This window comes from Cricetulus griseus, chromosome 2, assembly GCF_003668045.3.
Source record: "Cricetulus griseus strain 17A/GY chromosome 2, alternate assembly CriGri-PICRH-1.0, whole genome shotgun sequence".
Taxonomy (NCBI): Eukaryota; Metazoa; Chordata; class Mammalia; order Rodentia; family Cricetidae; genus Cricetulus; species Cricetulus griseus.
The window spans coordinates 311,043,367-311,067,544 of record NC_048595.1 but is presented as its reverse complement, the minus strand read 5'-3'; the positions used below and the strand labels follow the sequence as shown (position 1 = coordinate 311,067,544).

Genomic DNA, 24,178 nt, shown 5'->3' with positions numbered 1-24,178 from the left:
AAATGAGATTACAACAACAGGTTGCAGGCCAGTCCTTATTTACTTCTAGAAGCTCCCAAACAGTCTTTGCTGTCTGCATGTCTGTTGGCATTCTGGTTTCTGGAACGCCCAGCTGATGCCCACTGAGTTCTGCTTGTAGCATTGTAGGGCTTTTCTGGCCCACAACTCCAAACTTCAGCTTTGTTCTCCACACAGACGGTTCAGAAGGCCTTTAAGCTACATGGGCAGATGTGCCACTGCAAAGGCCCCGTTTCCCATGTTAATTACTTTTCTCATCACTTCACAGACTCACTGAAACAGTGTAAGGAAGGGCTCATTGTGGTCACAGTTAAGGAGACACTGTCCTTCATAACTGAGCAAACATGGAGGCAGGGGAAGCTGTTTACTTCCTGTTAACAGGAAGTAGAGACCTGAGTAGGAAGTGGGCTGGGCCTGCTTCCTCCAGCCAAGCTCTACTTCCTAAAAGTTCCATAGCCTCGGCCCCACCAGCTTGGGATCACATGTTCAGGATGACTGAGTGGGTAAGAATATTTGATGCTCTTGACCAGGGAACCATGGTTCCCAGCAGCCATAGGGAAACTTTACAATCCTCTGTAAACTCCAGTTCCAGTTGCTTTGAAGCCTTCTTTGCCTCCATGGGCAGTGCATGCTTGTGATGCATGTATGTGCAATCGGGTAAAACACCCGTGCATATAACAAGACAAAAACAACTTGAAGTCTGTGGGGGCCTTTCCCATTCAGACTGCGACGGGCACTAATAACCATCTCCTCTAACTTCCTTAGCATATTGGTCTGTGAAACCTGTGACTCTGTGCCGAAGCCATGAAAGATGGTTTTATCACCATTTAATCTCTAAAAAAAGAAAAAAAATGCATTTGTCAGCAGTGAGACATGTTACATGAGAAAGAAAAAGGATGAATTTTTTCTGAATTCAAATTTGACATGTGTCTGGTAGGATGTTGTTCCTGTAGGCAGTCTCAATTTTTCTCAGAGCGGCTTGGACTTAGGGTGCTTACACCTGAGGAATCTGGGAACATACAGAAGTGAGACTTAGTAATGAACCAGTCTGAGAACAGACGCTTGCAGGAGGGTGTTTAATGCCCATATGGCCAAACGATGGGCTGAACAGTCTTCTCATGCTTCAGGAGAGCCTTGAGGATAACTGACAAGTCCATTTTTATCACATTTAATGGGTCTCTAAATCCTTATCTGCTTACCAAACAAAGCCCTAATTAGAGCAGTGATTAGTGAGCAGCTGCCTCTGCTTCCCTCGGAGCTCCTTCTGAAACACTGAGCTCATGCACAGAAGGGCACTCACGGCTTCTCCTCTTGGCAAATAATAATGGCTGCAGGCTTCTGAAAGGCTGGCTAGGTGTCAAGAGAGTCTGGAGCAGTGGTTCTCAACCTTCCTGATGCTGCGACCCTTTAATACAGTTCTGCGGTGACCCTCCCCCACCATGAAATTATTTCGTTGCTACTTCATAACTGTAGTTTTGCTATTGTATGAATCATAATTAAATAGCTGATATGTGGTCCCCAAGGGGGTCCCGACCCACAGGTTGAGAACCACTGGTCTACAGGGAGAAATCCAATAAAGGCCCTGTGCTAGGCTGCTGTGCTCTCCAGTGGAGTAAGATAGAAGATCCCTCTTTAGCACGAGAAACATGAGAAACTCTCCCTTCGGTTTCTTTCTGAGTCACTTAGACCTGTCTGGGCCAGTCGTCGAGCTGGGAAAGCTTTCCTGTTAGGTGCTTTGGAAAATGGGAATGATGCTGCCATGGCAGCCTTGGGGAGGCGTGGCTCTGGAGGCTGTCCTCATCTGTTCACAAGTCCCTGTTCCATGTAGTTAGGACAGTAGTAATAAAACGGACAAAGGTCCCTGTCCTCGTGGAGTCCAGTGAGGAATGCCACCTTACACAGGCCATTCAGAGCGATTTCTCTCACAAGATGGCTTTGAAAGCCTGAGACTGAGGGTGTCATATAGAGATCTGGGAGAGGGATTTTGGGCATGGGAAGGGCTGGTATAAAGCCCTTGGATCAGACCCAATCTGTGGTGTTCTAAGGACAGCACAAAGGTCAGTGTGATTAGAGGAGAAAGACCCAAGTTAGACAAGGGATGGGGGCAGATGTAAAGAGTATTCTTTAGGAGCTGGAACGATGGCTCAGCTGTTGGAAGCAAGGCTCACAACTGAAATAGACAGTATTTTTAGGGCTGTAAGATTGCTCAGTGACTGGAGGTGCTTGCTGTCAAGCCTGATGATCTGAGTTCTGTCCCAGGAACCTATATGGTGGAAGGAGAGAGAACTGATTTATTTCTTCAAGTTGTCCCCCTGACCTCCACATGCATGCTGTGACATGGGCTCACACATATGCACTAAGTAAATAATAGATACTTTAAAAAAGTACTTTCAAACATTTTTGCTTTTACTTTTCTGTTTAACCCCCTTTAAATACTAAGCCCTGTAGGGGTAGGGGGTCTTATGTGCCTTGTTACAGTATTTTGGTATGCTACATGGAAGCACTGCACTATGTCCCCTCCTCTGAGGACTAAGGAGCCACTGAAAGAGTCAGGAGGCAAGTGCAGCCTTCTCAGGCTTAGCTTGCCAAGGCAGTGAGCGTCCTGGCACATGTGCTACCTACCAGGGATCTGTAGATTGGGTACATGCATGCCATGTGTGGAGGTCCGAGGACAATGTGTGGGAGTCATTTATCTTCTTCCAGCATGTGAGTTGTGAGGATGTAACCCAGGTTTTCAGGCTTGGTGGCAAGTGCCTTTACCTGCTGAATTATTGGTCTTAATTATTTATTTTACATATTTATTTATTTATTTATTTATTTTATTTTCCCTTTTTTTATTATTAATTCAAGTTAGGGAACAGGCTTGTTTCACAAGTAAATCCCCTCTCCCTCTCCCTCCCCTCACCCCATCCCTCCTCCCCCACCTCCAACCTACCCCCCATCCCATCCACCCACCACTCCCCAGGCAGAGTAGAGGCCCCAACAGGGGCTCCACAAAGTCCACCAAATCTTCCTGTGCTGGGCCTAGGCCCCTCCCCATGTGTCCAGAGCCAGAGCACATCCCTTCATGTGGGATGGGCTCTCAAAGTCCTCCACACACACCAGGGAAAAATGCCAGTCCACCTCCGGAGGCTCCCTGGAGTGCAGGGGCCTCCCCATTGGCATCCATGATCGGGGGCTGGATCAGTCCCGCACTAGCCTCCCAGACAGTGTCTGGGGTCGATATGCTTTCCCTTTTTCAGGCCAACTATTTCTGTGGGTTTCTCCAACCTGGTACAGACCCCTTCGATCTTCATTCCTCCCTCTCTTCAACTAGGTTCCAGATTTCAGCTCAGTGTATTTCTGTGGATGCTGTCTTTGCTTCCATCAGCTACTGGATGAAGGCTCTAGGATAGCATAGAGAGTAGTCATCAATCTCATTCTAGGGGAAGGGCTTCTAGGCTGTCCTCTCCTCCACTGCCCGGACTGTCAGATCATGTCATCCTTGTAGGTCTCTGGAGATCTCCCTAGTTCCAGATATCTTCTCGGACCTATAGTGGCTCCCTCTGATATGGTATCTCTCATCCTGCTCTCTCTCCTCTATTCTCCCCCCTACTCAATATCTCTGCTCCTCCATTTCCTCTCCTCTACTCTTCTTCTTGTGTTCTTATTGTGGCAGCACCCTCTCCCCTACCCTCATGCTCTCAATTAGCTCAGGAGTTCATGCCACTTCCCACTCCTGGGGTCTATTTATCCCTTAGAGTCCTTCATGATTCTTTTGATGACTGCTTCTATTTCATTAGGGGTTATGGGTCGATTTAAACTGTTTATCTGATCTTGGTTTAATTTTGGTAAGTGATATTTATCCAGAAAACTGTCCATTTCGATTAGATTTTCGAATTTTATGGAGTACAGGTTTTCAAAGTATGACCTGATGATTCTCTGGATTTCCTCAGTGTCCGTTGTTATATCCCCCTTTTTGTTTCTGATTTTGTTAGTTAGCATGCTCTCTCTCTGCCTTTTGGTTAGTTTGGCTAGAGGTTTGTCTATCTTGTTGATCTTCTCAAAGAACCAACTCTTTGTTTCATTGATTCTTTGTAATGTTTTCCTAGTTTCTACTTTATTGATTTCAGCTCTCAGGTTGATTATTTCCTGGCGTCTACTCCTCCTCGGTGTGTTTGCTTCTTTTTGCTCTAAAGCTTTCAGTTGTTCTGTCAGTTCTCTAATGTGACTTTCCTCCAGTTTCTTCATATGTTTCCTCTTTGAAGGTCTCTATCATCTTGCTGAGATAATTTTGAGGTCCATCTCTTCTTCATACACTGTGTTGGGCTTTTCAGATCTTGCTGGAGTGGAGTCCCTAGATTCTGGTGGTGTCATATTGGTCTTTCTGTTGTTGAGCGAGTTCTTATTCTGTCTTCTTCCCATATCTTTTTCCAGTGAGTGCAGGTGGGGTCTCTCTATCTCCTCTTGTTATGCAGTAGTGTGTGTGGGCCAGGAATTCAATGTCCAAAGCTCTGGATGGTTTTGCCTCTCCTGGTAGTCTCCTCACTCTGAAGGAGTTAGGCCTCCATAGGGATCGGGGGTGTGTGGGGGTGGGATAGGAAGTAAGAGTGGGGTGTTTCCAGGCTCTGGGGTTTCCTCACTGCCTGGGCAGGTCTACCCCAAGCAGGAGCAGGCCTGGGGAGATGGGGCTTTGAAAGGGAGTTGGGTAAGACCAACTCTTTGAACTGTTTCTAGAGCTTCCTTCACTTGTTTGGTTGTTTTATCCTGGGTTTCTTTAGATTCTTTAAGAGATTTGTTTATTTCTTGAATTTTTTGGTGGATCACTCACCTCCTTGCAGATCGGTCAGCAGGAAGGGAAGGAAGAGTGGCCTGTACCCACATTCAGGGAGCTCCTCCCTGCCTGGGAGTGTCTACTCCAAGCATGCACAAGCCTGGGGAGATCTGGGTGGATGGCACTTTGGACAGGAGTTGGGTAAAAGCAGGGGGTCACTCACCTAGTTGCTGATGGGTCGGTGGAAAGGGAAGGAAGACATATTATTTATTTTTATAGGGGATTAAGCTCAGGGCCTTGGGAAGCTATCCAAAGGCTGTATACTAAGCTGCATCCCCAGATATTGTTGAATATTTACTAAAAATTAAATGTATTTTCAATTGTTTTGTCTTTTGATTCAAGGTTATGTATTGTAGGCCAGTCTTTAACTCATACAGTGGCCCAGATTAGCTTTAGATCCACACAGTCCTCTGACTCTGGTCTCTAAGTACTGGTATTAAGAGTGTGCCCCCCCATGCCTGGCTTGTTGACTGCTTCTAAATGCCATCATTGTACTTTTCATTATGAGCCAGAAGAGTGGTTGGTACAAATGACTATTTCAAAGCATTATTTCAAATCATGTTGATTAATGAAAAAGGTTAAATGTTTATCTGTATTGCACACTTACTTTCAGCTGTTTCCCATATATTGCCCCCAATATTGAATTGCTCAGTGAATTTTTAATCAGGGATATTTTTCTGTGTGATTCATTTCTGATTTAAAGATTATTAATTTTAAAAATAGCTTATTTAATGAAATGATCCAATGGAAGCTGTTTTGGACCTTTTGTCTAACTTCTATACAAGGTGTGATACCTGTTCCCACCTTTTTTTGGAGATTTTTTTTTTTGAAGGCAGAGAAATGCACAGCCCATAAGTGCACAGTATAAAGGATTTCCCTAAAGCCAGCACACCTCTATAAAACACACCCAGGCCAAGAAATGGACTACAATGAGTCACTGGACACCTTCTTTATGACTCTGTCATTGCCCTTCTTAAAAAATTCTGCATATAAATTAATTATGTTTTGAATTTCTTTAAATGGAGTTTTCAGGTGTTTATACTGTTTTCTGGCTGATAATTCTCCTATGACAACCACCATGGTAGTCTTGGCTTTTTTAAGTTCAGCATGTATAGAGACTACATGTAAGTGAGACAGTGCAGTGTTTGTCTTCTTGTGCCTGGCTCTGTTCACTTCTGATGGTATTGGAAGTTTTGCCCATGTTCTTGCTCATCACAGAGTTTCCCTTTTGCATCATCTGGGTAATACTCTATTGCCGAATGCAATGTGGAGTCAGAACTAGATAGATAACAGGTAGTTTATTAAGTGATATTACTCATGCAAGGTAGCCAACGACCTGGTTTGCACAGGATGCCCTCTAGTCTGCTCAGCCAGGCGTAAGAGAGAAAAAGGACCTGAGGGCACACCTCTGTCCTTCTTAAACCCTTGTTACATCATTCTGACCATGCCCAAGCATATGTGGTCAGCGGCACCTGTGGCCAGCCCCAAGCGGGTGTGGTCAGCAGTACCTCTAAGCAGGATTTCTCCCTACACTCTATGCTATGTATTTCCTTACTATTCTTCTGTTAGTGAGTTCAGATTGTTTCTGTGTCTTTACTGTTGGGAACAGTGCTGCCATGAACATGGAAGTGCATCTTTAAGACAGAGACTTCACTTCCTAGAAATTACATCCAGAAGTGGGGTTGCTAAATCGGAATGTAGTTCCCGTTGTTAGTTTTGAAGAACCTCCATCTTGTTCTCCATGGTGTCTGTGTGAACTTTCCTCCTCATCTTTGTCCTATGCCAGGTTTTCAGCCACTCCTTATCCTTCTCCATTTCCTGTTGGCAAATTCACTTTCATGATGAAGTGCCATGCCACTATCCGCCTATAAACTAGTACAGCTGTTTTCCTATATTTCCACTGACATCTCCCCCCCCCCACGGGGTTTCTCTGTATTACACCGACATGTTTTTTTAAAAATCTTTTGTACTAATCACTATTTTAACAACTGTTAGTTATGGTTTTAACTTGTTAAAAGTCAAACATTTTTGACTTTTGACTTCCCTGATCATTAGTGATGCTGAGAATGTTTTCATACACTTGTTGGCCATTTGTATTCTGGGTGTTCGGGAATACCCATTCTTCCATGATTTTAAGAAATCTGGCTAATTTTTCATGTTGTTGAGTTGTTTGATTGCCTTATATCAGAATACTTCTAAGTTCAGTAATGATAAACGTTGGTAGTTAGGTGGAAAAAGGATTGCGAATAAAGTAAAAAGATGACTTCAGAAGAAGTTTACTTTAGAGAAACTAAGTAAAATTGGAAATAATTGTGTTTTATTTGAAAGAAACTTAAAATTCATGGTACAAATATAGAAAATAAGAGAGTACCACTAAGAGGAAGTCCATGGAGCCAGGTCAGTACGTGTGATAAATGCTAGCAGTGCTTCCAGAAGGTCAGGCACAGCCCTCTGCATAACCACGGTCCTAACATTCCTTGTTGTCCCCCGACTCCCGTAGTTTTATTATGTGTATTTCTTGTTGATCCTTACAGCAGGTTTCTGGTGGTTTCATTTTGAAAGCCTTCTCTACCTGAAGATTCCCTTCCATTCCCTTTCTACCCCCTTATTTGCTGAAGAAACACAGTTGATTTTTCCAAGTTTTCTGGGGTCTGGGTCTCAATGGATGCAATGTCATAGAGTCTAACTCGCTTCTCAGTATTCTCTGTGGATTTGTAGTTGAGTTGGGTTGCTTAAGAAGATCCAGGTGCTTTTATTGGAGAAAGTGGGATGGTTTCATATGTTCTATTTTCCCATCTGACAGTCTCTCATTAGGAACTGAGTAGTTATTAATGTGCTGGCAATGAACTAGTCCACTTTTTAAAGTATTATGATGGACACCAACTTTAAGCATACCTAGCATGTTTTAATTTAATGTGTTTGCTATTCAGTGTGTTTCTTGCTTATGCTGAAATTGGCCCATAATTAGGTAATGAGGGCCTCTTCATGTTGGTTTCTGAGTCATTTGCCATGACCCTACTATTAGCTTTTTTTGCTAATACATAATAAGATATTCTAGGCTTATCTTAACCTAGTCCTGTAGTTAGTCACGTCTTCAAATAGCCATGGTTTCTTTTAGCAGGAAGAGATATCTGGAAACCACAATCTACATTCCACAGGTTTCTTATTCACAGTTAGTCATTATTTCGAAGTCTTTGTAGAGGACAAATTTTTTTATTTAGATTAAAAACAATCTTATTTCACATACCAATCCCAGTTCCCTCTCCCTCCTGTCCTCCTACTCCCCCCCATCTCCCCATCCCACCCTGCATCCACTCCTCAGAGAAGGTGAGGCCTGCCATTGGGGAATCATCAAAGTCTGTCACATCATTCATTTGTGGTAGTACCGAACCCCTCCCGCTTGGTAGCCCCCTATCTAGGCTGAGAGAGTATCCCTCCATAGGGAATGGGCTCCAAAAAGCCAGTTCATACACTAGGGATAAATACTAGTTCCATTGCCAGTGGCACCAGACTGCCCAAGCCCCCCAACTGACACCCACATTTGTGGGGTGGTGATAGTTTGGTCTTATGCAGGTTCCCCAACTGTCAGTCTGGAGTCTGTGAGCTCCCACTTGCTCAGGTCAACTGTTTCTGTGGGTTTCCCCAACATGGTCTTGACCCCCTTGCTCATCACTATTCCCTCTCTGAAACTGGGTGCGCAGTGCTTAGCTGTGGATCTCTGCTTCTGTTTCCATCAGCTACTGGATGAAGGTTCTATGATGGCCCTTAAGGTAGTTATCAGTTTCACTATAGGGGAAGGGCATTTAAGATAGTCTCTCCACTATTACTTAGATTCTTAGTTGGGGTCATCTTTGTGGACTCCTGGGAATTTCACTTGTGCCAGGTTTGTCATTAAGCCCATAATGGCCCCCTCTATTAAGGTATCTCTTTCCTCGCTCCTTTTCTGTCCTTCCCCCAACTTGACCTTTCTGATCCCTCATGTTCTCTCCTCCCCTTCTCCTCTTCTCTTTCTTCTACTCCCCCCCCCCATGCTCCCAATTTACTCAGGAGATTTTGGAGGACAAATATTTTACAGATGAACTATGTAGAGAGCATTTAAAATACTTCCAGTTCCCACTGGGGAGAAACTGGTTTCCATTCAGGGTCTTCAGCATTGCTTTTATCTTTCCCATTTCCCTGTGTTGAGGGTTCTAGTGTAAGTAGTTAATTCTGTTATTACAATGTCGGGTGTTCTTATTTCCTTAAGTTGTACATTTTCAGAGGAATAACTGATATGACCACCACTGATATGGATTTCTAAAAAAAGGTGAACTTTTCTGCCTAAAATGTCCCATGTCTCCCCTGTTGGTATGCCTTGATGGAGGAGCATGGGCACACCTCCCTCCTTCCACTTCTGCCCTGTTGGAGCAGGTGCCTCTTTGCCCATTTATCCCCGTGTCTCCTCTCCCATGTCTGAACACGTGCCTCTGCCATGCTGCATCTTTAAGGCTTGGTTCTTTAAGCAAATGAATATTAAATACTCAACACCGATTCTTAAGTCTGGTATTCTAGTCATGTGGTTGAACTCCACTGGCTAATTCAGTGGCTCTAAAGCAATAGTGTGTATCACATTTACCTGAAGGGTTATGTAATCACTGAGTCTGGGTATTCAGCTAGTCATCAGATGACATATTTAATTTCTCCATTAGGAGGCATGCGATTGCCTGCTTTTTTGAACTGAATACTCCCCTGTTGTTTTACCTTTCTCACGGTGGCTGTGCTTTAAACTACTAGCAGCCTGGCTGCTTGGGGCCGTAGCCTGGGGGAATTCTGTGGTTCTCTCCCCCACCCCCTGCCCCCCTTCCCCCCCACAATGGCTCTGTTGCTACCACTGAGGGAGGGTAGTTTTAACTAAATCTCTATTGTTCTAATAAAACTGAGATTCAAAGACTAGGGTGAAAACCTGTGAGCTCAGAGATTTAGAGTAGCAACTGGCTAATTTTCTCTCTTTGCTGGTGTCCCCATCTCTCCTTCCACAATGCCTCATCTAAAAAAACCCATGCTGTATTCCTCCAGTTGCCAACCCCGCTTTGCTGTGCCCAGGTTAATTTTATTTAACTAACACAAAGGCAGCACATCTTTATATAGTTGAACAAATGCAGAATAAACAAATGTAACACATCTTTGCCTAGTTAAACACATATTCCACAACACTCACCAGTGATGAACTAGTTTCACTTTTTAAGGTGTTTTTGTGAAAGTCTGCATTTAAACTTTTCTAATGTTTAGGCACCAGTGTGAAACACAGTGTTTTTGGGTGGTGCCTGAGTGCATCTGCTTTTTGTATGTTTTTTATTTTTTGAGATAGAATTTTATGTAGCTGAGGATGACACTGAATTCACGATTCACTGATGTGCTGGGCATGCTAGCATATTGCCACCATGCTGACAGATTTTGTCTCATAAGTTCCAGGTAGTGAGTAGAGCTTCAGTGTTGCATCTTGGGAACACCTTTTATACATTTTTAGATCACCTCCCCCTATTTTCTGGATTTGTTATTACTTTTTCAATATTGTAAATAATTGTTTTCCTTTCATTTTGAGTTGGCCCTTCATTTTCATTTTCTACTTACATTTATTATCTGTAGGACCTGTTCATCTTAGTGTCATTCTGTTTTGTCTTTCACTTCTGAGATTAGTTATTTTTCTTTTCATTTTAATTATCCTAATTCTGGCAGTGCATTTCTGAGGTTTTTTTTTTTTTCTTTCTATTTTCTCCAGCTTGTTTTTCCACATTAGGGAGGCTGAGGCAGGAGGATAAATAGTAGTTTTAGGCCAGCCTGGGCTATGTAGCAAATACCAGGTGAACAGGGAAACATTAATGAGACTATGTATCAAAAACAAAATCTTTAGTTTGTTTTGTAATGATTTTTCTTTTTAAGTCTTACCTTGAAATATTAAGTGCTAGGTTTTCTAAGTTTTATGGACATTTGACTTGCTATGTATCTGACAGTCTCTATTATGTGTAGATAGTTCTGCCTTTTTTTTTTCTTGCAATAACTTGGGCAGAAATTTACCTCAATTCTTTTCTATTATTTGTTTTTTATATGAAATTCATTTCCCTGAGCTCTTGGAAGAGAATTGTAGATGAAAGTAGGTTTTCTAACTTGACTGTCACTGTTGCGTTTGGTTCTATCTTAAGGTATCATTATAAATAAATAGCACAGTTCACTTACTTTAAATACAGAGTATGGACTATGGTACTCCCACGCTCTCACATCTAGTCCAGTTATAGAATCCCGACAAATGCCTCAAGTCTTTTTGAAGTTTTGAAGTTGTCCCCACCATTGGCCCCAACGATCACTTAAGTGTTTGTCCATGTCGTTCTTGCTAGAAGTTTGCATACAGAGAATCTTACAGTGTGCAGTCCTTTGGTTTCATGTCTGACTTAGCACATTGACTTTGCTGCATATTGTTCCTGCTGTGTCCTTTCTGTATTACCTTGACTCTTGTCTTTTGTTTACTCATTTGGGATTATTCTGTAAATGGGGGAGCATCTCTACAGAGTGAGATTTTGTTTCCAAAGAGTGCCTTGGTGGCTGGGCAGATGCTCCATTGGTAAATTGAAGACTCAAGTGTGATCCCAGAACCAATGTTTAAAAAGCGCTATGTGGTCTCTACTATCCTAGCACTGGGGAGGCAGAGACATCTGGGCCCCAGCTTGCTGTCCAGACAGTTTAGCTTAATGGGATGAGCCCCAAGTCAGTGAGAGACCTCGTCTCAAAAATAATGTGGGCAGCATTCCTGAGGAAGGTTACCCAAGGTTGACCTCAGGCTGCCACAGGCACATGCACATACATACATGTGTACATGCACATACACACAAAACCCCTTTCCCCCAAGTCTTTCGACAGTTTTGTGAGTTCACAGTTTCTAGTCCCTCCACACCTTACAGTGGACTAAGTGTGCTCCTGGTCAGTAGGCTGTACCATTCTCACCTGTGCTTTCAGCTGCTCACCTCTTGCTACATTTTATACTCAGTGTGGTTGCTGTTTGGTCCCTGATGCCTGGATGTTTCTGTCTACTTCCCACATGCCTGCAAATGGGGCATGAATCTTATTGCTGCTCATTTCATTAGCTTGCATTTGGAATTCTTAAGGGTACCATGCAGTTATATCATTTGTAGGTTTTGGCCATTCTGTTCTCTGTTTTCATGACAGTATTTGAAGTGATATAAAATTGGTGTGTGCGGTTTTATTTCTTACAAAGTTATGTTTTGAAAGACTGTTTTTCTCCCCCAGTGGACCAGTTACATGTTTTATGAAAAAAAGTAACAAAATTATTATAATGATTTCTTGAACTTGTAAAATAGTTTGTCTGTTTCTAGAAGTATTGGGGGGGGTCTTTGTATGTTTTGTTTATATCTACTGCATTGTTGTCTATTGTTTTAGATTATAAACCAAGAATACGAACCTGAGTGATATATGCCATATGTCCACACAAGAGACTTTATGTTTGTGATTATTTTATGGCATAGCAAAAGATATAAATACTATAAGTGTCTCTTTCTCAATAATGAGTTTCCTTGTAGGATTTTACCTCTTCTGCTTGGCAGACAGTATTACTGAGTGTCAGGTGGTTGTTTAATTGGCTGTTGCAGTGGAACTTTCAAACCAGACCTTAGAATTTCCTTGTTCAGAAGAAATTTTAATAAAAACAGAAAAGGAGAAGTTTCCTATAGCTTGTATAGGGGATTATTTCAAGAATTCCCTTATATTTTATGTAGAGATCATGACAAGGGCTGAATAAAGGGCAAAAACAGGAAGATGAGAGATCTTTTAGTGTGTCATGATGCACAGGTGTCCTAGTCTGGCTTTGTAAGCAGCTCTGTGGTCTTAGATCACTGGATTCCTGTACCTGACAGGCTTTGGAGCAGCCACTCTGACTTTATGTGTCTAGATCAGTTTGCCTAACTTCAGTGTGCATCAGAATTCCTGATGCTGAGCTCCACACCATGTGTATATACTGGGAGTGAGCAGAGCCAATAGAATGCAGAAGCCCTCTGGAGATAATTATAGCATGCTATTGTTGAATATTAGAGATATTAATATTAGAATATTAATCTATATAATTGTAGATTATATTGCCTGGAGATAATTATAGCATGTTATTGTTGAATGTTGGAGATATAAATAGCAAATACCACCTTTAGCAGTGAACATTCCTGTGAAGATAACATTTCTCTCTAAATCAGTCATTATATATATCCAGTCAAAATCTCAGTAAAGCTTGTGAAACTGGCTAAGATGGACTGAAAATTTGTAAGGAAAATCAGAGGCCCAAGAATAGAAAAGGTTTTGGAGAGTAAGGTATAGGTTTCTTGGCTACCCATGTTAATAGAGACCTCATACAGACCTGTCTCTATTCACATGAGATACAGGTGAACACAAAGATGAGTAGAGTGAATTGAAACAGGTTCATACCTAGAGGGAAGTGGAATAGGTAGTGGAAGGAGTGTTGTGAATTGATGAGAAAAGATGGAATGCTCTGTAAGGTATGGTTAATGTATGAAGAGTCAAATTGTGTTTCTAATCTCATGCTGTCTACAAAAATAGATTCAAATAAATTGTATCTGAAAAACAAGAATCAATTTTAGTAGGACATATCAGAATAGAGTACTTAGAACCATTTACAAGCGAATGGAGTATGCCTGTGTAAATCTTAGCAGTATAGCATTGTATCCCAAAGTGAATGGTACAGATTTAGTAAAACAGCACTCAGGATGTTAGGCACAGGAGCCACTGCAACATGCTGCAAAGCATAAGAGCACACTAAATTCATGATTTGTTTGTGTCCTAGAGAGATGTGAATAGATGAATGTGACTGGCTACAGCTATGTCTGTTACTTTATTATTTTGAAATAAAAGTGTTTGAACATAATATGTAATGTTAACACTGAGAGATTATCAAGCAATAAGGAAATGGTTGAATAAATTGCATCAGCATACAGTGATATATCTTCCACTGTTCAAAAGAATGAGTTATTGACAAGTCGTTGACATATGAAGAGATTTTAAAGAAATACTACTTAGGAAAACAAGATGGGTATAGAGTCATATCATTTGTTTATAATGCAGTGGAGACTAGATTATATAAGTCTGTGGTATGTGTTTGTGTCTGATCAGATGAACAGTAAAGACTGTGGAAGGGTCCACCTGGGCTGTGAGGTGATAGCAGTCATCCAGTTATGGGAGAAAGAATAGATAAGGAGGAGGGACTCAGGAAAAATGGGAAATGAACTATCCAATGTGGATTATGGGATTTTGTTTATTTATAAAAACTTTTATTTGTATTTGAAAAGGTTACATGTCTATTCAAGAGTGAGAACTGACCTGAGGGGAATTGACTATATGGTTGACTGGGGGCTGGGATGAGACTGGTCTTAGCACAGAGCCAGCTAGGCCCAGGTACTCCTCAAAGAATGAACTACTCAATGTTTTATTTGCCAGATTTTCTGAACAACTGTGATCAAATTAAAATGATTTTAAAATTTTCTCCCTTAATAATCATAATTCAGCTGCCTCTGATTTCAGTGAGTTCTTTTGGATAGTCAATATGAAGTAGTCAGTGTGCTCATGTTGTGAAATGCCAGTAGACAAAGTAGCAGTTGAGACACTTTATGCAAAGAGAGTGCTTTTCAGATGAAGTTGGAGGCTTAGTCTCACCCCATTCACAGTGTGTGCTGAAGACAGTAAGGAATGCGCCTGCCTTCTGTTGTTGTTGTTCAAGACTGACACCTTAATACATGTAATTCAAGATAATGAGTAATTCTTTGAAATTTCAATTGTTTCTTTTCAGTATTCGGGATGACAGAATTCGAGTGGAAAGGATGGATAACACTTATTTTGAATACAGCCATGCTTTCCAGGCAGTTACAGAGTTTTATGCCAGAGAGGTAGTTGACAGCAAGGGTAAGTATTTTATTGATATTAGCCATATGTCCTCAATTGCACTGATGCCAAATGTGGATAAAGTCATGAGTGTGGCTTTCAGTGTAGTGACAAGTAGGACATGAATAGAAACGTGTGGGTGCATCTGAGGGCAGAACTCCTGTTCATGGGCTCATCTAGAATACCACTGCAGCTGGGTCTGTTTGGCACATGTCTGTTCACTGAGGAGGCTGAGGCAGGAAGATTTCTAGTGCCAGCCTAGCCTGGTTCAGTGGGCAAAACCCTGTCTCAGCAGAAAAGAGCAAAACAAAACAGCCACACCAAGAAAACCAACCTAATAGCATGCAGACACCATTGTAATATCTCCCTTTTCACTTGTGACTGTTCTGTCACCTGCTGGTTTAGACAAATGCTTTTTAATGAAGGTGTAGTTGGCCAACCCTTCTTCTCCATCTTTAAAGATGGCTCATCTCATTGTTTTATAGAGTGTTTGATAAATATTCTGATAAATATTTTAAAATGGTGGTTACCAAAGTTATAGTGCCAGCACATTAGTTAGTGGACTCAATATGTTTGGTAACCATTACATGTTTAATTCACATTTGCTGTCACATAGTAGGGTGTGATTTTGTTCCTGTCAGTACACTCTTATTCCTGTCAGTCTAGGTTGTGTTAACATCAGTTGCAGGGTTGGCAAGGTGAAAAGGAATTTCTTGTTCTCTCAGGACATACTTGTCCTCTCTCCACCCACCTTATACCCCACAGGGAGGAAATATGTCCATGCCACATACTGTAGAGCACTTGCCACCAGCCCTGTCTCCAGCCCCTGCTTAAGCCTTATTGTCTTGTCATTTCCCCATCACCAAGGCATCATTGTCTGGTTTCATATGCCTTTAAGTCAAATTTAATGAATGTCTGAGACTGTATCCCACTTGTGAAAGTAGTATGAGCTAGCATCAACCTAAGACATCACAATCCTTTCTGAGCCTCAGACTGACTGAAAGGTTATGGGATGGAAAGCAGCCTGCCTACAGCTTGTGTTCTCTTAGTGTGAGCCATGTTCACAGCAGCTTTATGAAGTCTGTGGCACCAGCGGGCCTTAAGTTTGCTTTCCCCAGGTGACGACTTACGTGAGGGGCAGAGGCTCATCTGTGGGTGTGATTTGCCCTGGTGTAGAAGATCCATGCCCTTCAGAAATCTTTTGGTGGAGCTCTGCAAGGCACATGCTAGACTGTAAGAGTCATTGAGCTCAGGGAAGGCCAACACTCTGGATTTGAGTATTTCTTTCTAACCCAGAGTAATTCACTAACTTCAGATCATTTTTACTGGAGACAGTGCTATCTCCTAATACTCTGTTTCCAGGGAAATAGAACAAGAAGGTTAAAATGAGTTCTCAGTTGAAGGATAAGGGCTGTTCATCAGTTTTTATACCCTAGGTCAGTGGTTCTCAACATTCCTAATGCTGTGACCCTTTAATACATTTCCTCATGTTGTGGTGAGCCCCAACCATAAAAGTATTTTCATTGCTACTTCACTATTGATTGTTTTTACTGTCCTGAATCATAATGTAAATATCTGTGTTTTCTGATGGTCTTAGATGATTCCTGTGAAAGGGTCGTTTGACCCCCCAAAGGGGGTCATGACCCACAAGTTATTTATTTGTAATCACAGTTTGGTTCCCAAGTGCAAGCCTAGTATGCATGATATAAATTACTATTTTTATAGATGAAATTTACTTAATGTATTTTTACTGTAGTGATAATATTGAGGATACTTATTCTGTTTTTAGGCTCTCAGAATTTCTCTGGTATCATTAACTTAGAGAAGCCTGTGATCTGCTCCTTGGCTGCTATAATAAGGTATCTCAAGGAATTTAATCTGGAAAAGATATTGTCCAAACCAGAGTAAGTAATATCTCAAAATATTAAAAAAAAAGATGAGAGGAGAATTATAATCAAAATATTTATATGACACATTTGGTAGGTGTCTTGGTTGCTGTTCTATTGCTGTGAAAAGATACCATGACCCAAGTAACTCAAGTGTTTAATTGGAGCTTTCTTACAGCTTCATAGGGTTTAGTCTATTATCATCATGGCAGGGAGCATGGCAGTACACAGACAGGCATGGTGCTGGAGAAGTAGCTGAGAGCTTTACATCCAGATCCACAGGCAGCAGTGTCTACTGGAGTCTGGTGTGGGCTTTTGAAACCTCAAAGCCCACCTCCAGTGATACATTTTCTCCAGCAAGACCACACCTCCTAATCCTCTAATAGTTTTGTTCCGTAGTGAGTAAACATTCAAATGTAAGAGCCTATGGGGGTCATTTCCATTCAATCTACCACAGCATGGATTATACGCTGAGGTCTGCCATTAGAGTGTAAGGATGAGCTTTGTACTGTTGCTGGAATAATAAAAATTGCCATTAATTATCCTGCTAAATTGTGTTTATTATAGATATGTAATACATTATTCTGACTACAAAACAGCACTTCTGACTAGATTAAGATGTAGTATTACAAAGGATGAATCAATTTTCACCTTTTTTTTGGAGGCTGGTGGGGGATACACCTCAGAGTTCAAACACTTGCTGCACTGGCAGTTACCAGGAATTCATATTCTCAGAACTGATGTGCATGCCAGATGGGTCTCTGCATCCATGTGCACATTCAACTGCACATATACCCACACATGCAACCTTGTTACACACCTGCATGTACATGAAAGAAGAAATGACAAAAAATTTAAAAAGCTCCAAATTTTCTTATTCTTGGTTTCAGTTATTTCATAGACCACAAAGTTAGAGTTAAAGTGGCCAACTATTACTTTAGAGAAATTTTTGTAAAAGTGATCAAGTTTGTAGATTTTAGACATTTCAAACCTGATAACTGACATTCTAGGAAAACACCATCTTAATAACCAGTGGTGCAAACGAAGGCATTGGTAATCCTCTTGTCTTTCTAATTGCACCTTTACCATCTTGTGGCACTGTCAATAATTACCTTTACAGATCCTGCTTACAGATCCTGCTTGAGCAAGCTCCTTCCCATTCTGCAGAGGCAGTAGAGCAGGTAGGAGCTAGCTTAGTAAAATAGCATTATTTGAAGTTTATAGCAAGAAATAATGTTGTTCAAGGTTACTGCAGAGAGTGGAAGAACAGGTTCCTTGGGAATCTTGTGTTGTTTTTGGTGTATGTTTTAATAAAATAGACCATCATTTCCCTGGAAATAGTTTTGTCTTACTTAAGCCACCTAAATGCCCACCAACAGGAAAGTAGATTCATGGTGTCATATTTATGCAGAGTGATGTAAAACCGTGAAAATGACCTGCATGATCCGCATTAAAATCTTTATTAACAGTGAATCAAGCCAAAGATCAGGCTGATGAAAAGAGCTGCATATTTTATCATAGGAAGTTAGAAGCTTCTGAACAGAACAGAGCATACTTAAGGAAAGGAGTGAGAAGTGGACGGGGATGATGAACAGTTTCAGAGCAGTGTTTTTTTGTTTGTTTGTTTGTTTGTTTTCCCCCATTGAGAAGGAAGGAAAGCAAGGCTTGGCAGAGGAGATGGTATAGTGTTTTGTTTTGTTTTTATAAATCTGCGTATAGATTCCTCTGTATATGTTCAGTAATGACTTCATCATTGTGCTTAACATACCCGAAAGAACATCTTACTGGAAGAAAAATTAGTTTGGTTCATAGTTTTAGAGGTGCCCTTCTGTCACGGTGGGGAGGGTGTAGTGGTGCAGTTCATGTCATGGCACTGGGGTCTGAATAAGTGACCTACACACTCAAGCAGCCCAGCTCTTTCCCTTTACACTTTCTGGTAATGCATCCATCACATTATGAGCACATCCAGGGTAAATCTGCTAACTAGGCCAGAGCTTCCCTGGTCTCCTGGTCTTTGGAAGCACCATTGCAAACAATCACAATATGCTTTTACATACCCTAAGCAGTTCTCAGTCCAGTCAGCTGCAAGGTTATACTTTAAAAAGGTTTGAAGCCTAGGATTATATCTCATTGGACTCTACTTATGCTCCAAAGACAGACTTATTAAAAGAGATCCATTTGTGTGGCTTACCCTTTGGTCTCTTGGAGAATAGGTGACAAGGCACAGGCCACCTGACTTTTGAACAATGGGGAGCCTGTGAATGAAGCAGACACTTGGAATGAGGAAACTTCTGTTTTAAACCACGCTCTGGTGTGTTTAGGAATAGATGAAAGGCTATGCCCTCTCATATTTGTTGGAAGTAACAATAGCTCTAAGTAATAAAACGTGAACTTAATTTGTGTACTAAACTTTGAAAAACTTCATTTTGAATTATATGGTGGATCTTTTGATTCAATTGCATGAAGTTGAATGTTTCCTTTGCATACATGTGGAAAGTCGTGTGACATTTTCTCTTATCTGTACTTGGAGGTGCCTTTGTGAAATGATCAGAGAGCTAGCTCTGGTAGTGACTTAGTGTGCCTCTGCCAAAGTCAAAAAAGACATAGTTTGAAAGCGACAGGCCCTCCTTTGTGTAGACCCCTAACAACCCTCTGTAAAGACAGAATTAATGAAAAAAGGAAAATATTGCTAATCTCAAAGTAGACCTGACTCACAGTTGCCGAAATGTCATTGGAAACCAAGGTGAACATATAAAGATAGTGGCCAAACTGGTACCATTTTGCTTAAATATGAAATGCAATTGAGGTGTCCATAGGTGGCAAGTAGCTTCCCTCAGAAGGTAATTCTGAAAATGGGATTCTGTAGGCTTTATGTTTTGGAAAAAGGAAGTCACATAAGGAAGAACAGACACTCCTTTCCTTAGACATAAAACTCAGTTGTGTCAGTTTGCAGTCTTATGTTACTGAACTTGTGAACTTTCTCTTCAAGAGCTATGCTATCAGGGAAAAATTAAATTGAACTCTCCTTTCACAGAAGTTGCTGTGGTGTGTAGATCCTGATATGCATTCACTGACAGGTCCTTGTGCCTTTATAACAGTGTTGGGTGCTATAAAGAAACAAACAAACCCAAAACCCACCATCTTAGGAATTGTTTATAAACACAGGTGAAATGGGGTTTTGTCACATAACACAATTTTTGAAGCTACAGAATTGTTTTGAGAATTTAAGATGGCTTGTTCTAGAGCAAGATAGCATGATAGTGCACAGAGACTGTAATGCTAGAGAGTTACTACTATAGTGGATGCTGATGTCCCCGAAGGCCCATGTTTTAAGAGTTTCCATTACTATTGGGTAGTGATGGAACCTTTGTGAGATAGGGCTCAGTGGAGGGAGAGTGTCAGGTATGCTCCCTTGAAGGCTATCGATATTGGGATCCTGGCTCCTGGCTCCATTGATTCCTAGTCCTGATGTACTGCCTGGATTCAGGGCCAAATGTGGCTATATGCTGATGCCTCTGAAACTGTGAGCCAACTTAGCCTTCCCTCTGCATAAGCAATCAGCATAGGTGCTTTGTCACAGTAATATAAAGCTGCCCAACATAGTTATGACAGAATTCAATGATTACCAAATTATGAAATTCTGAAACAATTGGCTTTTGGAAATGCATTTGTTTCCATTTTTGGTAGCTCTAATTAAGATTTGTTTGATTAGATCTTCAAGTAGAGTAAGAATGAATGTAACAAAAACCAAAGTCTGTATTTTGAAAACTAAATCTGTATTCTGAAAACTATAAAAATTGTTGAAAAGAAGAGCACCCAAATAAGTGGACAAGCATCCCAGGTTCATAGACTGGAAGATGATGCCATGGAGGTCAGCTGCTCCCCAGTGATCTGTAAGCTCACTGCAATCAGCGTCCAAGTTCATGCTATCTGAGGACGCTCACACCATCTCCAGAGTGTCTCTGGCGGTTAGCACTCCTAACAGTGGAGAAGGGATTGCTCTACATCCTTGCCATTTATTTTGTTAATTTTATCCATTTTAACTGGGGTGTGATGAAATCTCAAAGTAGTTTTAATTTACATTGCCCTGATTGCTAAACATGTTGACCACTTTAAAAGGTATTTCGTAGCCATTTTTTTTCTTTTGTGAGCCTGTTTTCGTCTAGCTCCCACCCCTTTTTGATACTTGATACATTATGGTTATTAATACTGTATGTGATGTGTAGCTGGCAATGATTTTTCCTCATTCTATGGACTTCCTCACTGAACCTGGTAGGGGGCTCTGGAGCTGGGTATATGCCTTTATTTCCCTCTTTAATAGGGTTATTGGTTGTTTGCATAGTTATGAATCAAGAAGAAGTGAAAGTACAATGAAACTGAGTTTTTATTCTCCCATGCATCTTTTTTTTTTTCCTTTTTTTCTGAGACAGGGTTTCTCTGTGTAGCTTTGGAGTCTATCCTGGGACTCCCTCTGGAGACCAAGCTGGCCCCGAACTCACAGAGATCCACCTGCCTCTGCCTCCCAAGGTGCTGGGATTCTAGGCGTGCACCACCAACGCCCGGCTCTCCCATGCATCTTAAAATTCATAAATTAACTGGCCCAAAGTTAGATGAATGATGAACCAATTCACTCTAAAAACCAGAGATCCTCTACTCTTTCATGTGTGACATAGTAGAGTGTTTTGATTTCCATTTCTATTTTAAAGTAGTATTTGAATTGCTCTCTGTAGTTGGTTGACCATTCAGGTAATGTTTGTGTTTTCACTATTTAGAAAGATGGGCTCCTCTCCCCACCCCTCAGGCCGAAAGTAGAGTAGGGGTAATAAAGCCCCTCACTTTCCCTCAGCAAGTTTTGCCAAGGTTATTTTTCCCCTTATGAAGCTTGAGACCAGAGATATTTTGTATATTTTTGTTGCTGAAATATTAATGAGGTCTTTCCCCATATGGCTCATAAAATTTCTGTCCAGATTCACACAGCATGAGCTCTAGCTAGATATTACTTATGAGATTCATATCAGAGCACACAAACTTTGCATCTTCCATGAGTATAAATAATTCAGAATTGCTTGAATATTTTAGACCAGTGGTCATATACTATATACTGTTGAGTACCTGAGAATGCTAGCAGATAGAATCTTCAAAATATTTAGAATTCCCAGTGGAAACAGGCAGTGTCAAGAAGGAAATTTCTTTTATATTTGGAAGGAATAGTCCAAGCTCCATTCCAGAGTTCTTACCACCCCCAAATTTGAGAAATTCCCAGAGCACAGCAAGTCGTCAATGCTGCTTAGTATTTCTGTGCTTAGGATTCTGTCTGGTTGAGGGTTGCCCACTGGTTGGTATCTTATTTAAGTCAGTGGAGATGTCAGCTTAATGAAACACCTCTTTATTGTATCCAATTTGAAGTTCAGATTTCTTGTTCAATTACGGCAAAAAGAACAAGAAAAAGTTTTGTACTTGTAGAAAATGAAAATGTATAGATGATTCAAAACTATCACTCAGTTGTCCCATACCCTCACGTGATCAGTATAATAATCCCATGAGCTCAAAGTCTATACCCTGAGAGATAATGTTTGAGGCGTGGGAGTCTAGAAGCATCCTCTGGTCAACTAGCTCTCCTGACCCTAACTATCAGTGAGATGCCGCATTGTAGCTTCTTTCATAGTCTTTCTCATGCCAACTCCATGACCCCAGATTCGAATTATCAATCTCTTCCTTATTGCTATGATGGCATTAGCAGGTGAGGCTCTCAGGTGAGGAGGGCGTTTACTGCTTTCATAAAAGAGGCTCATGGACCCCCAACTGCACTATGTATGAGGAACAGACCCATGCAGACTCTGGATTTGTTGGATCCTTGGTCTTACCTCTGGGCCCCACAACTTTGAGTCATAAATTTCTCTTGTTTATAGATTTCCAAGTCTGAGGTATTTTGTCATAGCAACCCACACAACTAGGGTAGTAACTGAGCACCTATTTAGGATCTGTGTCTGATTAGGGTACCCACGTGTTAACTTACCAGTGCTAGGATGTAGTTAATTAAGCCTGTCCAGAGCAGGAAGCATCAGGCTGACTCCATTTCTAAACAGACAAGTAGCTGGTTAGATACCAGTGCAGAATCAGGCTGCCAGCCCTTCTGATTTGGATCGTTGACTGAATTTGTATGAATGCCTGTTAGCTATACAGTCAAAGTCTGTCTAATTGATTCTGCCTGTAAATGATGTTTTATAGTTTACAGCTATGTTTGGGGGCATCACAGGAATTACTGGGGTTCTATGACTCAGGGGAACAAACCTAAAGCAATTTTCCTTTAGGAAGGTTGGGACATTCACTAGGAAGGTGGGGACATCCACTCTTAAGGTGGAGACATTCACTAAGCAGCTGTGGTTTCTACCCCATGGTATCAGAAGATGAATGGGAATCCTTGCCTCTAGGGAGCTTAGGTCCATTAAAGATGGTGCAGTTGCAATCTTGAAACTGTGTTTCAAGAACATTCACAGCTATGAGGAGTGAGAAAAGGCTGCACATATATGCTGTCAGTCAGTTTTAGGGTTGTCTCCCTCTGATGATCACTAATGAGTTCTCATCCTTTGAAAGGCAGAGTAAACTTCCCTTAGGTAAATTGCTCCTAGTTTGTGGTAAGTTATTTTTCTTTTCAAGAGCTCTTGGCCTTGGTTGGAGGTCTTCCAGAAGCAAAGAGGTCTTTCATGAGTACTACCACCTTGGGCTCTGTCTGATTTTACATACTCTGTATTCCTGGGTGAGGACTTGTTTCTATAGATGCCTTGTGAAATTGGAATTTTCTTAAATCTACTTAGCCCCAGAAATGCTGTTTGGATGTGGTGTAAACACGAACACATTCCATCTATGTAGTTTAATGACTCAACATTGCTCCTCCCCCCCCCCCCTTAAAAGTAAGCCATTAGCAGCAAGCCATGGTGGCACACATTTGTAATCACAGTACTTGGGCAGCAGATGCAGGAGGATAACAAATTTTAGTCCAGGTTGGACTACATAGTGAATTTGATAGAAAAAACAAGCAAAGCAAGCCAGCAAATCACTTGTCTGTCTAACACTGTTGGATTAGCTGACAAGGGAAATTATTACTGTATTAGTAATGTGTTGACTAATACTTCTTTATGTGAATTAGAATTGTACAAGTGTTTGAAAATCACTTATCATGGCTAATTTGAAATTATTAAACTTTTGTGGGAGTTGCAGGACCATAAAGAGTATATGGATCCTTGAACTGTGTTTAAAGAAATCACTTCTGCTTCATTTCTGTTTTACACTCACTAAACATTGGTAACATTATTATGTATTGTTATTATAGACTAAGTAACATTTGTTGTACACTTTGGAATGCTTTGTGAAAGATTTTAAAGTTTTTACTAAGATGATCTCATGCTAGAGAATAAGGGAGAACTTAGGTATGTTGACAGGTTTTGTAGCTAATTGCATAGGCTCCCTTGAAACTACCATGTCCTCTGCCAGTGATAAAAGTCTGTTTGTTTCTGTTCTTGGAGATGTGAACAAA

At 41.2% G+C, this 24,178-nt stretch overlaps 1 protein-coding gene across 2 annotated transcripts in view; it reads left to right on the top strand.

Annotated features, from left to right (window-relative positions):
- Positions 1-24,178, top strand: part of Msh3 (mutS homolog 3) — a 155,405-nt gene that overhangs the window by 48,330 nt on the left and 82,897 nt on the right. For both annotated transcript variants that reach the window (XM_027401745.2, XM_027401744.2), the window contains exons 9-10: positions 14,667-14,779; positions 16,548-16,662. In XM_027401745.2, coding sequence (XP_027257546.1) covers positions 14,667-14,779; positions 16,548-16,662 — 228 coding nt within the window. The remainder of the gene's footprint in view (positions 1-14,666; positions 14,780-16,547; positions 16,663-24,178) is intronic.